Here is a 17,104-nt window from a genome sequence, read left to right as displayed (position 1 = left end):
TAGTTCGGTTAAGTCTTGAAACCGACCTGCATGAGTCGCTCTTCGTCGTACTCGTCATCATCCTCTGAGTCGGGGGGAATGTAGGGCTGGCCCGCGTATTGAGGGGGCACCGGGTACTGGGGCATCGGGTGTTCAAAGTGGTGGGCACCCCCCGCCTGCTGACCCCCATTCTGATGCGAATTGGGGTCGTAGTACTGCTGCTGATCCATCACTCGGTTCTGTAGATGTCGCTCTAGAAAAGGTTTGAAAGTTGCTGCCGACCTCGGAGTCGTGTCGTTCTCCGAGTGCTCGGAACTGTCGCCTTTAACACTCGGAGGAAATCGGATGCTTTTTGGCCTCCGAGGCAAAATCTCGGAGACTTCGCGATAAGCCATAGTTAGAAAATAACTCAAAGTCTATTTCTGTCGTAAATCAGTTATGAAATTTCTAGAAGTAAATATCTTTTATTTTTAGTTTTGTGATGCTTTTCGATTTCAAATTGCCTTTTCAAATATATATAATTACTAGGAAAAAGTTCGGACAGACAGAATCATTCAAAATGAGCATTCAATTAAGGATGGCGTTTTTTTTCTGCATGCAAAAGCTGGTTTTTGCAGACTGCATTAGTGTCTCATCTCAAGGTTGCTTGAAAGTTCGAATTGGTATGCAAAGTTTGTTCAAAATTGGCGGATTGCTCTTTTTAATTAATTTTCTCTGTTCCAACTTTTTGCAATTGTCCGTAGCCTGAGAACAAGTAATAACAGGAATATGCTGGAAACAAAAATTTGGTGGTGTCTTTGATCGATCTCAGAAAGAATTGAAAAGGCACATCTCCATTTTTGATTCGGTTTTTGCACCAACGCTGCGCGCTATGCTTTTATGTTTTAAACTAATCCGCTGTTTTTAGTTATGAAAAAAAAAGATTTTTGACTTGTATGAACAGCGGCATCCAGAAGCTAAACACAGTTACCAATATTCCGTTTTGGCCTCGTTTTGCACAAGGAATAAACAAAACACACCATATGTTTAACTTACATTTTGAGTTAAATACTTTTTGTATCGTTCTTAAGATATGATGAATAATGGAATCACTGTTTTGAGATTCCTCTTATCCTAACACTATGCTACCAAGTCTCTGTTTTGAAAAACTTGATTGATGTATTTCAAATGCTATAGATGGATTATTGCTATTGGAGACTCTCAGATGAAATTTACACCACAATGCTACTTTGGAAAAGATCACGTTCGTTTTTAAAATGGGCTGAGCAAAATGGTGTCTTCATATTGCTAGAACAGAACTCGAAAAATTAAATATCTAGACCTTACAACGAAGTCAAATCGAAAATTTGTCAAAAACCCCCCTCGAGAAAAGAGCTAGACCCGACCCTTGATAACAATATTAACGTTTAGTCGGCCATCATTTGAAACTCGTTATAAGCAAAGCTGTGTTGCTACTCCGCTCTATAACTGATTAAGGAAATATCGATACTGTCCAAGAATATCCTTAACATAAAAAAATCCCTTCCCTCCTCCATCTTGCGCTGATTTCTAAGTCAAATTTTTAGGAAGCGTCCTATTAAAAACATCCCGCCTTACCTGAGGTTCGAGTGTTGGGCTCAAACTGCAGATTGCTTAACTGATAAAAGCACATAAAACACTTACCTTCGCCTCGGCCAAAAAGTTTCCGTAGAAAGAACAAATTTAACTGGATTGCGTAAACTGAGATCCAAGTTAAATTCCTCAACTAAAGGTTCCTCAAACAGACAACGGAACAAAATACCGCTGCAGGTAAATTAGAGCAACGGGCGCATTTCTTTCAAGCCCACTTTTGCAGAAAACGGGTTGCGAAAGGGAAACTAAACATGGAATTGTTGAATGCGGCTAAATATTGTTGTGAGTTTAAGTCTAAAACGGAGACCTTAAATTTGTCAAAGATAAAGCATAGCAAAAACGAGAACTCAAACTAGTTTCCATAACTTCTCGAGGAATGTTTCAGCGCTTTATTTAGTATTAGCGTCATGTATAGCCATTGGTAGTTTTGGTGCGATAAGAAACTCTGTTTAAATTTGTGCTCCCTTTGAATGTTTAAACTCTTTAAAATGTAGCCACAGAAACCAGGTCAGCAGTACGTTAGATCTTATATACATACATGCAGTATTATAAATGGACATAAAGACCCTCCGATTCAAGTGACAAAAACTCTCTTTACCAATTTCACGGCCAGCAAATAGTGAAAACGAGTTATTGGTGGAACGTTTCTGTAAATCACCAAGCTGGTATTAAATTTTACAGGAGTCCTATGCGCTAATTACCCCAATGGTAAGACTGCCTTGAAATCCTTGGACCTCAAAAGGGAAAGAATAAATGTGAGGCGTTCCTTCAAGACTCTTGCGACCTATCTACCTTGGTAAGAACGTATACGGGCGCAGAATATCGCAGAACTAAAAACTCCGAATTCTTTAACTCAGTAGACCATGAAATCGAGAATACGGAAGCATATAAATTTGAAGCAGACTGTTTTTTATTATCTTGAAAGTTTTATTGCTGAAAATCAAGTACGTAGCTGCTTATGCACGTGTTTTGCCATAGAGAAAATGTTATCTGGTTTTCATAGAAATTTCATATACTTGCATCAGAAGCAAAGCGGAGCTTCGCATCACTTGCAATACAACGCAATCGTAGCTTTCAGAAAATGAAACGGGAGCAAGTCGAAAAAAAAGTTGTAAAAAATTGATTTTATGCTGGAAAAAATGAAAATATCGATTTCAGAAAAACAGTCGAGAAACACAAATGCCAATATTCAATAAGCTTTTAATGTTTATCGAGCGGCAACTAAGCCGAAAATAGGCGAACAGACACCCGTTGAAATGAATACAAAAACAGCCATACGAAATTGAGGTCATATAAATTTTTGAGCGATTAAGTTATATAACTTATAAAACAGTTTTTCAAAATGATTATCAGCTTTGCCGGCTCTTTTTCCTTCCCCCCCCCCCCACCTCACACAAACATGAATTTTATAGTCTAACGAGTGGTTTTACAAAATTAATTATGAAGACCAAATATGTTTGATATGGCCTAATCAGTCTGCATGTCATTTTTCATGACAATTGGACAAAGTGAACAGTAATTTCAAATTGAAAAATTTGCAGGTGGGGGGGGGGGGAAAGGAAAAAGAGCCGCTTTGCCCCCCAAACGACACAAAGTAGGTTGGCTGAGCCGATCAACTTTATCTTGAAACCATATAGACTGAATAAGGCTTTAAGGCAAAAAAAAATTAAAAACGGAAAATATACGAAGTCAGGGTTGGTAAGTTTATTATATGCAAAAGTAAACCAATGACACTTGTAACTACAAGGAGAAGAGCTTACAGCTAATCTGTAAGGGGCCAACTTAACCAACAAAACATAAACAGACAAACACAATTTCATACATACTGAAAAAACAAAATCTCCGACTGTGACTCGAACTTCAAACTCTAGTGCACAAATGCAACCGCGTTACCTCCAGACCAACCAAGTAGCAAAAACAACTGATAGGTTCAATATAAAAGCAAATTGATTTTCCGACAGATTTGCAAAAAAGTTATTTACGGGAAAAAAGTGGAATTCCCGATTACGATACAATTGCTCTCGCAAGAGTACAAATCATCAATGACATAACAGAAGCAAAAACAGTCACAAACCGAGTAACAGCTTTACCAGGTAATGTTGACCAGATAAATCAATTTTTTCATCAAAGCTGTTGTCGAGAAAATGAAATCTAAATATGTGGGGGAAAAACAATGTTTTTGTTCGTTTTTTAACAGTTTTTGTATGGCAAAAGTTACTGACTTTAATGTGAACCTAATCTAGAGCAACTGTATAGCTCATATACAAAAAGTTAAAATGGTCACGCATTAAATTTTTACTTGCGTAAAATTATTAATGAACCTTTGTACTCGATCTTCGTCATTTGCCAGTTTATGTTCAAAAAGCAAAAAAAAAGAAAAAGGTAAGCCGGTTAATGTGTAATTAGCACAAAATGATACGACTACCGTAATCAGCGTGCTTTGAGGTACCGACTTGGTAAAGCACAAAACATACCCTATGCCGGTATTCAGTACCATCCCATCCCAAGAAGGGTTGGAGCTAGAAAATAAGATAGATAAATCGCCTCAAGTGAGTTCTCTTGGGTCTAAATGGAAATCAAACCAGGTTGCAAACTTATTCAGACGCTGTTTTAAATAAAAACCTTTAAAAAATTAAAAAGTAAGCAACAAAATGCGTAGTAGAACTTTGCTTACAAATTAATACGAAAACTTAATTTGTTTTTCTTGCAAAGACAAATGGAATCAATTGTAACCGATTGTTGTGCAAATATCACAGAAAGCTCCGACTTAGATAAACGTTATAAAAAATGTTTTTTTTAATTGTTTTCAAACTTGTTCCGTTTTTCCGTTTTTTTGCGTGATGTGATGAGAGAGAAAACACCAAAAATAGGAACGTTGCTAAATTACGTTTGCTGAACTACAGTTGGCTTCAAAAAAAGAGTATCAAAACACAAAAAAAACTTAATTTAAAAAAAACAGCGCCAAGACAGCTTCTAAAAATTCTTTTTTTGAGTAAAACTGCGTTTTTTCCTTTTCCCGGCTCAGATAATATTTGACTTTTAATAAAACCTGCTCGTTTAAAAAAAGGCTTAAAAACGACGATTACGCTCCACGCTGGCTTTTCTTCTCGATTTTTTAGTTATTTTTCTAAATTTAGGTCGAATCAGAAACGAAAAAACTAAAATTTGATATACCACTATATTTCTCTACCTTTTGTGGTCATTTTTGGGGTGAAAAATGTGAACTTGACTTAATGGGGGAAAAAAGTAAATTGAAACTCCTGAAGACAACTTCTTCCCGGTTTTCAAATTAGATTTATTTCTTATTGCGTTGTTGACTTTTATTGGGAGGGCAAAAGACAATGGTTAGAAGAGGCTTTCAAATTTCTGAGCATTCTGTAATATCACAAGAAGCGTTCTGTAAACATTTTTCGCTTAGCTAAAAAATTCCTTCAGATTTCTTCCGTTTTCACAAATTGTTTATCAAAGCCAAAAAATTTTCGGACTTAAAATCTTGCTTCGACAAGCTTCAATACCATTCGTCACTCGATCATATTGGACGTTTAGTTAAGGTTCCTGCACTTTACGTTTGAAGAAACAAAACAGCTTGTACAAACATCAATCAAACAAGGCAAAGTTACATTTTGTAAGCGCAAGAAAAAGGTTAACAGAACATTAACTAATAAAAACCCATAAAATATGAAAATTAAAAAATATATTTTTTCAGTAATATGTGAACGTTTCTCATCCAGTAACTCATTAATAGGACCAAAACAACTCGCCTGACTTTTATTACAAAGAATTTGAAAGCTTGATTATTTCACCATCTGCGCAACGCGATAAAAGAAAACTGGTAAAAACTCAGCAATTTTTATCAAAAATGAATCAAGCTGGCAATTTCCAAACTAAACTTAATTTGTTTTTCTTGCAAAGACAAATGGAATCAATTGTAACCGATTGTTGTGCAAATATCACAGAAAGCTCCGACTTAGAAAAACGTTATAAAAAAATGTTTTTTTTTATTGTTTTCAAACTTGTTCCAATTTTCCGTTTTTTTTTGCGTGATGTGATGAGAGAGAAAACACCAAAAATAGGAACGTTGCTAAATTACGTTTGCTGAACTACAGTTGGCTTCAAAATAAGAGTATCAAAACACAAAAAAAAACTTAATTTAAAAAAAACAGCGCCAAGACAGCTTCTAAAAATTCTTTTTTTGAGTAAAACTGCGTTTTTTCCTTTTCCCGGCTCAGATAATATTTGACTTTTAATAAAACCTGCTCGTTTAAAAAAAGGCTTAAAAACGACGATTAGGCTCCACGCTGGCTTTTCTTCTCAATTTTTTAGTTATTTTTCTAAATTTAGGTCGAATCAGAAACGAAAAAACTAAAATTTGATATACCACTATATTTCTCTACCTTTTGTGGTCATTTTTGGGGTGAAAAATGTGAACTTGACTTAATGGGGGAAAAAGTAAATTGAAACTCCTGAAGACAACTTCTTCCCGGTTTTCAAATTAGATTTATTTCTTATTGCGTTGTTGACTTTTATTGGGAGGGCAAAAGACAATGGTTAGAAGAGGCTTTCAAATTTCTGAGCATTCTGTAATATCACAAGAAGCGTTCTGTAAACATTTTTTGCTTAGCTAAAAAATTCCTTCAGATTTCTTCCGTTTTCACAAATTGTTTATCAAAGCCAAAAAATTTTCGGACTTCAAATCTTGCTTCGACAAGCTTCAATACCATTCGTCACTCGATCATATTGGACGTTTAGTTAAGGTTCCTGCACTTTACGTTTGAAGAAACAAAACAGCTTGTACAAACATCAATCAAACAAGGCAAAGTTACATTTTGTAAGCGCAAGAAAAAGTTTAACAGAACATTAACTAATAAAAACCCATAAAATATGAAAATTAAAAAATATATTTTTTCAGTAATATGTGAACGTTTCTCATCCAGTAACTCATTAATAGGACCAAAACAACTCGCCTGACTTTTATTACAAAGAATTTGAAAGCTTGATTATTTCACCATCTGCGCAACGCGATAAAAGAAAACTGGTAAAAACTCAGCAATTTTTATCAAAAATGAATCAAGCTGGCAATTTCCAAACTAAACTTAATTTGTTTTTCTTGCAAAGACAAATGGAATCAATTGTAACCGATTGTTGTGCAAATATCACAGAAAGCTCCGACTTAGAAAAACGTTATAAAAAAATGTTTTTTTTTATTGTTTTCAAACTTGTTCCATTTTTCCGTTTTTTTTGCATGATGTGATGAGAGAGAAAACACCAAAAATAGGAACGTTGCTAAATTACGTTTGCTGAACTACAGTTGGCTTCAAAAAAAGAGTATCAAAACACAAAAAAAAACTTAATTTAAAAAAAACAGCGCCAAGACAGCTTCTAAAAATTCTTTTTTTGAGTAAAACTGCGTTTTTTCTTTTCCCGGCTCAGATAATATTTGACTTTTAATAAAACCTGCTCGTTTAAAAAAAGGCTTAAAAACGACGATTAGGCTCCACGCTGGCTTTTCTTCTCAATTTTTTAGTTATTTTTCTAAATTTAGGTCGAATCAGAAACGAAAAAACTAAAATTTGATATACCACTATATTTCTCTACTTTTTGTGGTCATTTTTGGGGTGAAAAATGTGAACTTGACTTAATGGGGGAAAAAGTAAATTGAAACTCCTGAAGACAACTTCTTCCCGGTTTTCAAATTAGATTTATTTCTTTTTGCGTTGTTGACTTTTATTGGGAGGGCAAAAGACAATGGTTAGAAGAGGCTTTCAAATTTCTGAGCATTCTGTAATATCACAAGAAGCGTTCTGTAAACATTTTTTGCTTAGCTAAAAAATTCCCTCAGATTTCTTCCGTTTTCACAAATTGTTTATCAAAGCCAAAAAATTTTCGGACTTCAAATCTTGCTTCGACAAGCTTCAATACCAATCGTCACTCGATCAAATCGGACGTTTAGTTAAGGTTCCTGCACTTTACGTTTGAAGAAACAAAACAGCTTGTACAAACATCAATCAAACAAGGCAAAGTTACATTTTGTAAGCGCAAGAAAAAGTTTAACAGAACATTAACTAATAAAAACCCATAAAATATGAAAATTAAAAAATATATTTTTTCAGTAATATGTGAACGTTTCTCATCCAGTAACTCATTAATAGGACCAAAACAACTCGCCTGACTTTTATTACAAACAATTTGAAAGCTTGATTATTTCACCATCTGCGCAACGCGATAAAAGAAAACTGGTAAAAACTCAGCAATTTTTATCAAAAATGAATCAAGCAGGCAATTTCCAAACTAAACTTAATTTGTTTTTCTTGCAAAGACAAATGGAATCAATTGTAACCGATTGTTGTGCAAATATCACAGAAAGCTCCGACTTAGATAAAAGTTATAAAAAATGTTTTTTTTAATTGTTTTCAAACTTGTTCCGTTTTTCCGTTTTTTTGCGTGATGTGATGAGAGAGAAAACACCAAAAATAGGAAATTTGCTAAATTACGTTTGCTGAACTACAGTTGGCCTCCAAAGAAGAGTATCATAACACAAAAAAAAACTTAAATTAAAAAAAAAAACAGCGCCAAGACAGCTTCTAAAAACTCTTTTTTTGAGTAAAACTGCGTTTTTTCCTTTTCCCGGCTCAGGTAATATTTGACTTTTAATAAAACCGGCTCGTTTAAAAAAAGGCTTAAAAACGACGATTAGGCTCCACGCTGGCTTTTCTTCTCGATTTTTTAGTTATTTCTCTAAATTTAGGTCAAATCAGAAACGAAAAAACTAAAATTTGATATACCACTATATTTCTCTACCTCTTGTGGTCATTTTTTGGGGTGAAAAATGTGAACTTGACTTAATGGGGAAAAAAAAATTAAAACTCCTGAAGACAACTTCTTCCCGGTTTTCAAATTAGATTTATTTCTTATTGCATTGTTGACTATTATTGGTAGGGCAAAAGACAATGGTTAGAAGAGGCTTTCAAATTTCTGAGCATTCTGTTATATAACAAGAAGCGTTCTGTAAACATTTTTTGCTTAGCTAAAAAATTCCTTCAGATTTCTTCCGTTTTCACAAATTGTTTATCAAAGCCAAAAAATTTTCGGACTTCAAATCTTGCTTCGACAAGCTTCAATACCAATCGTCACTCGATCATATTGGACGTTTAGTTAAGGTTCCTGCACTTTACGTTTGAAGAAACAAAACAGCTTGTACAAACATCAATCAAACAAGGCAAAGTTACATTTTGTAAGCGCAAGAAAAAGTTTAACAGAACATTAACTAATAAAAACCCATAAAATATGAAAATTAAAAAATATATTTTTTCAGTAATATTTGAACGTTTCTCATCCAGTAACTCATTAATAGGACCAAAACAACTCGCCTGACTTTTATTACAAACAATTTGAAAGCTTGATTATTTCACCATCTGCGCAACGCGATAAAAGAAAACTGGTAAAAACTCAGCAATTTTTATCAAAAATGAATCAAGCAGGCAATTTCCAAACTAAACTTAATTTGTTTTTCTTGCAAAGACAAATGGAATCAATTGTAACCGATTGTTGTGCAAATATCACAGAAAACTCCGACTTAGATAAACGTTATAAAAAATGTTTTTTTTAATTGTTTTCAAACTTGTTCCGTTTTTCCGTTTTTTTGCGTGATGTGATGAGAGAGAAAACACCAAAAATAGGAAATTTGCTAAATTACGTTTGCTGAACTACAGTTCGCCTCCAAAGAAGAGTATCATAACACAAAAAAAAACTTAAATTAAAAAAAAACAGCGCCAAGACAGCTTCTAAAAACTCTTTTTTTGAGTAAAACTGCGTTTTTTCCTGTTCCCGGCTCAGGTAATATTTGACTTTTAATAAAACCGGCTCGTTTAAAAAAAGGTTTAAAAACGACGATTAGGCTCCACGCTGGCTTTTCTTCTCGATTTTTTAGTTATTTCTCTAAATTTAGGTCAAATCAGAAACGAAAAAACTAAAATTTGATATACCACTATATTTCTCTACCTTTTGTGGTCATTTTTTGGGGTGAAAAATGTGAACTTGACTTAATGGGGAAAAAAAAATTAAAACTCCTGAAGACAACTTCTTCCCGGTTTTCAAATTAGATTTATTTCTTATTGCATTGTTGACTATTATTGGGAGGGCAAAAGACAATGGTTAGAAGAGGCTTTCAAATTTCTGAGCATTCTGTTATATAACAAGAAGCGTTCTGTAAACATTTTTTGCTTAGCTAAAAAATTTCTTCAGATTTCTTCCGTTTTCACAAATTGTTTAGCAAATCCAAAAAATTTTCGGACTTCAAATCTTGCTTCGACAAGCTTCAAAACCTATCGTCACTCGATCATATTGGACGTTTAGTTATGGTTCTTGCACTTTACAATTGAAGAAACAAAACAGCTTGTACAAACAACAATCAAACAAGGCAAAGTTACATTTTGTAAGCTCAAGAAAAAGTTTAACAGATTATTAACTAATAAAAACCCATAAAATATGAAAATTAAAAAATATATTTTTTCAGTAATATGTGAACGTTTCTCATCCAGTAACTCATTAATAGGACCAAAAAAACTCGCCTGACTTTTATTAGAAACAATTTGAAAGCTTGATTATTTCACCATCTGCGCAACGCGATAAAAGAAAACTGGTAAAAACTCAGCAATTTTTATCAAAAATGAATCAAGCTGGCAATTTCCAAACTAAACTTAATTTGTTTTTCTTGCAAAGACAAATCGAATCAATTGTAACCGATTGTTGTGCAAATATCACAGAAAGCTCCGACTTAGAAAAACGTTATAAAAAAATGTTTTTTTTTATTGTTTTCAAACTTGTTCCAATTTTCCGTTTTTTTTTGCGTGATGTGATGAGAGAGAAAACACCAAAAATAGGAACGTTGCTAAATTACGTTTGCTGAACTACAGTTGGCTTCAAAAAAAGAGTATCAAAACACAAAAAAAACTTAAATTAAAAAAAAACAGCGCCAAGACAGCTTCTAAAAATTCTTTTTTTGAGTAAAACTGCGTTTTTTCCTTTTCCCGGCTCAGATAATATTTGACTTTTAATAAAACCTGCTCGTTTAAAAAAAGGCTTAAAAACGACGATTAGGCTCCACGCTGGCTTTTCTTCTCAATTTTTTAGTTATTTTTCTAAATTTAGGTCGAATCAGAAACGAAAAAACTAAAATTTGATATACCACTATATTTCTCTACTTTTTGTGGTCATTTTTTGGGGTGAAAAATGTGAACTTGACTTAATGGGGAAAAAATAAATTGAAACTCCTGAAGACAACTTCTTCCCGGTTTTCAAATTAGATTTATTTCTTATTGCATTGTTGACTTTTATTGGGAGGGCAAAAGACAATGGTTAGAAGAGGCTTTCAAATTTCTGAGCATTCTGTTATATCACAAGAAGCGTTCTGTAAACATTTTTTGCTTAGCTAAAAAATTTCTTCAGATTTCTTCCGTTTTCACAAATTGTTTAGCAAAGCCAAAAAATTTTCGGACTTCAAATCTTGCTTCGACAAGCTTCAATACCATTCGTCACTCGATCATATTGGACGTTTAGTTATGGTTCCTGCACTTTACGTTTGAAGAAACAAAACAGCTTGTACAAACATCAATCAAACAAGGCAAAGTTACATTTTGTAAGCTCAAGAAAAAGTTTAACAGAACATTAACTAATAAAAACCCATAAAATATGAAAATTTAAAAATATATTTTTTCAGTAATATGTGAACGTTTCTCATCCAGTAACTCATTAATAAGACCAAAAAAACTCGCCTGACGTTTATTACAAACAATTTGAAAGCTTGATTATTTCACCATCTGCGCAACGCGATAAAAGAAAACTGGTAAAAACTCAGCAATTTTTATCAAAAATGAATCAAGCTGGCAATTTCCAAACTAAATTCACATGCGAAAAATTGTTTTGATTTTGAGCTCACAACATCAACAAACACCTTTAGATGGTCTAAGACTCTAATTAGCTTTTGTCAATATCCTAAACATCGGTTGTAAAACTGAGCACAGAAACAGAACCGAAAAAAGGGCAATTGAGATTGAAAAAAAAATAAACACTTAAAATAACACAAAGCGTTTGCTTTGACGATGAAGTTCAAAAAATTTAAATGAAGCGCAAAGTTATTTCGCACGAGGAGCAAAATTGGACGAATAGGTGAAAATACAACTCTTACACAAAGGCGAAGCGAAGCTTTGCACCACTTGCGATGTATTACAAAAAATACATGTGATCAAAAATGTCGAAAAAAAAATCTATCGAAATGAAAAAAAAAATTAAAAACAAAATATATCTGTAGAATATAATCTGAAAAAAGCAATGCAGGATAACTTACTAAACGGTAACAGAGGTGAAAACACCTGAGCGCTTCTAACAGATGAACTAGAAGATGAGTTCAAGAGATGAGTCTCATGAACAAAGTTATTTACGAGGAAAAAACTTAGTATCGGTTGCGACACACTTGGTATCGCAAGGAAAAATAACAGACAATCAACCAAAAGAAGAAAAAAGCAACCACCAAGACCAAGTGGAATTTTGCATCACTTGCGATACATAGGTTATGGAAACTGCTCAAAGCAAAAGCGAAATTTCAAAATCTATTTAGCAAGAATCATTGTCCAAACTTGCACGACGTAACAATTCATTGTAAGACGCCAATTTTTTTCTTATTAAAGTAAATTCAAACAGAGGCAAAGTGGACTTTTTCACCTGTTCGGATGCGTTTGACTTCAACTATGATTTTCAAAAACAATCAAGTAATGCATTAAATGCAACAACTTCATCAAATAATGCATTAAAACGCTCAAAAGATAATCCAAGATACCATTTAAAAATTGCACATATTGGATGACACCCATTTATCGCACTGACACCCAAGCTAGCAGACAGGAAAAGAAAAGACCGCCACTAACTCCAAAAAAAATGAAAACCCGTCAATAAAACCGCAATTAACATTATTTTAATATGTTGTCTGAAAAGATGTTCAAGTTGCGGAATACAATTTCTGAAAAATAATCGACCAAGTTCAAGAAACATTCAAAAACAATTACCGAGGGGCAATGATCGACAAAATTTGGGTAAATTCTAGTACAAAAACAAAAAATGTTGTCATGTAAAAAATTTGAATTAGACTTTTAGCATTTTATGAGATCCGGAGGGGAGCAAAAAAATTAGATTGTCCTCGAAACAGCCCAAACGGGTACGAAAAAATAACAGCCAAAATCATTTGAACTGAATAAAATTATCAAGAAAGAGAAAGGAAATATACGAAGTCATAGCTAGTAAAACTATGAACTGCCAGAGAAAATCATAACACTGAAAACAATTACAATGAGTACAGCGTATAGAAAAAACTTTTGCAACAATTATTATAATAAAAGTTTTTTTCTGTACACTGTTTTCATTGTAATTGCCAAATCAGACACAAAAACCATGCCGTGAAAAGTTTCCAAAAATAGGACAAACGATAGTCTGAAGATTAATTCTTTCCACAAAATCTAATTTCAACAAGTACAAAGCCCGATGGCAATTGAAGATCGGACCTTTGTCGTTCAAATCAGGCGCATTACCTCTGAAGAAAACGAGCAGAAGAGGCAGTTGAAATTTAGTGTATTAATGAAGAAAGTTTATAAACCCCAAAAACAAAGTTGTTAACCAGAAAAAAAGTCTAGCAGTTTGCTGAAAAAGCTTTGGTAATAGCAAGAATTTAACAAATGCAAAAATTGTTATATGGAAAGAAAACAGTATTCAGAAGTTCAACACAATACTGGGCAACTTTTGTTGTAAAAAAGTTAACTGTATTATTACAGAAGTGCTGCTTGTAACAGAAACAATTCCGTGATTTACAAAGCAAAGTGCTAATGGTAAAAAACTATGTTCAGTAATGTTGTTGATATCAAGAGCATGTATTATGATTTGAACCGCTGTATAAGGCTTCGTGAAGGACAACTTGCAAGATTTTTTTAATTAAATATCCTTTTTGCGATCGCTTATTTGAGAGCTGCTAACGACACTGGTATAGTTTACAATTTAATATTCTAACAAGCACTTACTGCTCATGTCTTTAAGGTAAATAGACTGGGAGTTTTTGTTTTTAAAAAATTCATTACAAGCTCACTTCATATAACACAAAAATTTGCCATTTTTCAGGGGTGAATATGCGCAAAAAATCGAAACTACGAGGGAACATTATCGAGCCCTGCTTGAGAGGAGATACAACTCAACAGTTTGCAGCGAACAAAACATTGGTTATTGAGGAAATGAAAGATAATACCGAATATCGACAGAAATTTTATTATGGTTCGAATTTTCAATGATTTTTTTGCTCCAAGAACATCCAATCTGTGTTAGTAATATGGGATGCTAGCAGTGATATCCATTTTTAAAAAAATAGTTTGAATTATTAAAGTTTTTAATTTAAATTTAAATTTGTTTAAATGTAAATTATGAATTCACTCAATTTAAATGAAAAATTTTTATTGAAAAAGAGCAATTAAAATTGAAAAATATTTAAATTGCCAAAAAAAATTTAATAATTTCGGAAAAATTTAAATTGATGCCAATAATTTTTATAATTTTCTTGAACAATTTCAATTTAATTTTTTTTTAATGGGCATCACTGGATGCTAGGCATATAATTGGAGCGAATAGACAAATGAAACACAAATAACATAGCCAACTGACAGTTGGAAAAGAGTAATGAATATAAATGAACAGCAAAAAAAAACACTGACTTTGTTGAAAAAATCTCAACTGTCAAATTTCAAAGAAAAAAATAGATGCCCTTTAAGCTCTTTGGATTTAAAGAACAATTTATGATTGTCGATTTTTTGATAATATATCAATAGGTAAAGTTTTTCTTCCGCTGGAAATCTAAAAATCAAATTCCACTTTCGAAACTAGAAACCGTTCACGTTTTCTACGTAACTTTCAGCAGATTAATTTCAATTGAATTCAAAAAATGCATATATACTTCAGTGCATTCATCAATGCATTATTATATATGAATGCACATCTGTAGTTATTAGAGTATTTTTTGACTTTTCATGAAAAAAAATCACCACGACCTATATAAGTCTTCGCCACATTCATTACTCTTAATTATCAATTGGGCGAAACAACGAGATCCATCGTTGAACTCAATCAAAGAATTCCAGCCCAGACTCTCACCTCTCGCCAACCAACAATGAGTGATGCAATTTAACGGCAGCAACACAGCTGCAAAGAAAAATTATTAAGTGATCTTTTAATCTTGAGGGTTAAAATTTCAGAGTGGTTGTTTTACTTTGATGATATTAAAAGCCCGAATTTAGAAGACTGGTTTGTAAAGTTCTCTGGACACTATATTTAAAAAAACCATTAAGATAGTGTTGCTTAATAAAATTTCTTGAGAGATCACTGCATTAGTGGCATTCTCTGACTTTTTAAATACTTATTTATAGTCATCGTTATTAAGAATAACGGGTGCTTTGCAGGTAGCAAAGTTCTGAACACATAACTGAAAACTTAGGCTTTGCTTTCAAGTTTGCGTCGTTTTTTGTTCGCAGTATGTCGAGCGGATCAAAACGACAGCTTATAAAATGTGTAATTTAGTATGCATTTGTCAATTTTTTCTTCGACAAATAAAAAACAAGAATTTAACAAATCATTTTGAATTAACCTTTGAATTTAATGAAACTCAGATTCCTCAACCTACTAAATTGAGTGAGCCGTTGTCATATAAAACTTTTCAGCAATTAAAGCAAACGCCGTAACCGACCTGAACGCTCTAATCAATTTTTGCCTTTCAAACGACAGAAATTACGTTGACTAATCCGAAGAAACAAGTCGAAACTATTTAAGTCGCATAAAGCTGTTAGGCGAAAAAGAGGATAATATACTGTTAGACTAGTAAAGTTACAAATTACAGGAGCAAGTCAACAACGCTTGCAATAACAATGAAAATTTCTTAAACCTCAAGAAAAATCCGTGATGTGGCAACTAATCCGACAAAATATAAGCAGACAAACGAAAGATCGTCAATTCAATTTTCCCCTAAAAAGTTTTCAATTTTATACATACTGAAAAAAAACAAGCTCTGTTGGGATTCGAACCCCAGACTTAAGGGTGCAGGGCAGATTTAAGGGGGAGGGGTGGTGTACTTCTCCTCCCTCGGGGATTCGACCCCCTGCTGACCCAAAGGGTCCCCCTTTGTACTATTTTGAGGGAGGCGAAGCAATAAGCAGAATGGTCCAAGTGCAGAATGGGTCAAAGAGCAGAAAAATATTGAATTATATTGGTTTATACGGGCTAATTTATAAAACATTTACTAGAATCGACAAAAAACACCAAAAAAAACGAATAAATTAAGCATGAATTGACTAATTTTTTTAAAGTTTTTTGATTAAATTTTTATAAAAATTCTTGATTAAATTGCTCAATTTATGTATGAACTGTTCGTTGATTTTCTATTATTGACATTTCTGATAATTATTTTACCGATTAGCTTATAGAAGTTGATGTTTTTCTCTTTTTCTGCGCTTGGACCCATTCTGCTTATTGACTGGCCACCTATTTTGAGATATCCATATTTGTTGACGGACCCTAAAATTATTCCAGAGGCGCCTTTGGCGCCAATATATTCTAATTTTGAGGGGCGAGCGCGCCAAAAAAAACACGGTTTTTTGGTCAAAATTTTCCAAAAAAAGCCTGAAAACGTTTTTTTTTGGCGTGTTTTTCAAAAACTTAACCAAAACAGGGTCTTTTTAGTGCTTTGGAAGAGCTCAGAAAATCAATTTTGTCGACCTAAAAAAGATCGACAAAATTTTCGAAAATGTTTAGAAAATCCGCCCATGCCACCTCGAGAAAATCCGAAATTAGATCCGCCACTGTAAGGGTGCAAAGGCAACCGCGTTACCTCCGCATCAAGTGTGAGAGCCCCTGAAAGTTGTTTACGCAATTATGTCTAGTTCCCGATTACACAAAACTGGCTCTCGCAAGTGTTAAAATATTATGTTTTTATAAACTTCAAATTGCTTGAATTAATTTTCAAGACCCCATATCTTACAACTCCAATCTTGTAACATGAAAAAAACTTCAAGCAGAGTTACGTCTATCTTAAGTTGACGCAATTTCTGTTAATTACGCAATAAATAATCACCAAAGGATCCGTGAAGATTTTCGATCAAGCTGGTAAGTTCGCATGTAGAAGCGTAAGAGTTGGCTAGTAAAAGCTCAAAATAAGTTGAATTTTTTGTGTTGTGTAAATCAAACCATTTCAAAACTTTAATTTTGCCAGTCCGTTTATAAAAAGTTTCAGATGACTCACCTGGATTTTTCCGTCTAGCCGACATGATGACTGAGGCTTTTAAAACGGAACACTGATACCAGATTGACGAATCTGCTCTAATTTTTAAATTTGCTAGTAGACTTTATTTCTACGCCAACCAATGCAACTCTCAGCTTGAAAATCTGAATATGCTTTGTTCAACTAACTCATAAAAATGGTATAAGCAACTGCTTTGCGTTG

At 33.4% G+C, this 17,104-nt stretch overlaps 2 protein-coding genes across 6 annotated transcripts in view; one reads left to right on the top strand and one right to left on the bottom strand.

Annotated features, from left to right (window-relative positions):
• Positions 1-17,075, bottom strand: part of LOC134839327 (filamin-A-like) — a 58,704-nt gene extending 41,629 nt beyond the window's left edge. For 2 of the 5 annotated variants that reach the window (XM_063854833.1, XM_063854837.1), the window contains exons 1-2: positions 16,904-17,074; positions 27-301 (exon numbers count right to left, since the gene is read on the bottom strand). In XM_063854833.1, the coding sequence (XP_063710903.1) occupies positions 27-301; positions 16,904-16,928 (300 nt within the window). In that variant the 5' untranslated portion in view covers positions 16,929-17,074. Of the gene's footprint in view, positions 1-26; positions 302-1,575; positions 1,866-16,903 lie in introns of those variants that run through there. The other 3 variants (XM_063854835.1, XM_063854836.1, XM_063854834.1) reach the window with 3 other exon arrangements.
• The window catches only part of LOC134840136 (uncharacterized), a 274,304-nt gene that overhangs the window by 149,895 nt on the left and 107,305 nt on the right, over positions 1-17,104 (top strand). The gene's annotated exons all lie outside the window — the stretch shown is intronic.

The sequence above is a fragment of the Symsagittifera roscoffensis genome, chromosome 2 (genome assembly GCF_963678635.1).
Source record: "Symsagittifera roscoffensis chromosome 2, txSymRosc1.1, whole genome shotgun sequence".
In the NCBI taxonomy this organism is placed as follows: domain Eukaryota; kingdom Metazoa; phylum Xenacoelomorpha; order Acoela; family Convolutidae; genus Symsagittifera; species Symsagittifera roscoffensis.
The sequence above is the reverse complement of the archived record's forward strand: the minus strand, read 5'-3'. Positions and strand labels throughout refer to the sequence as shown.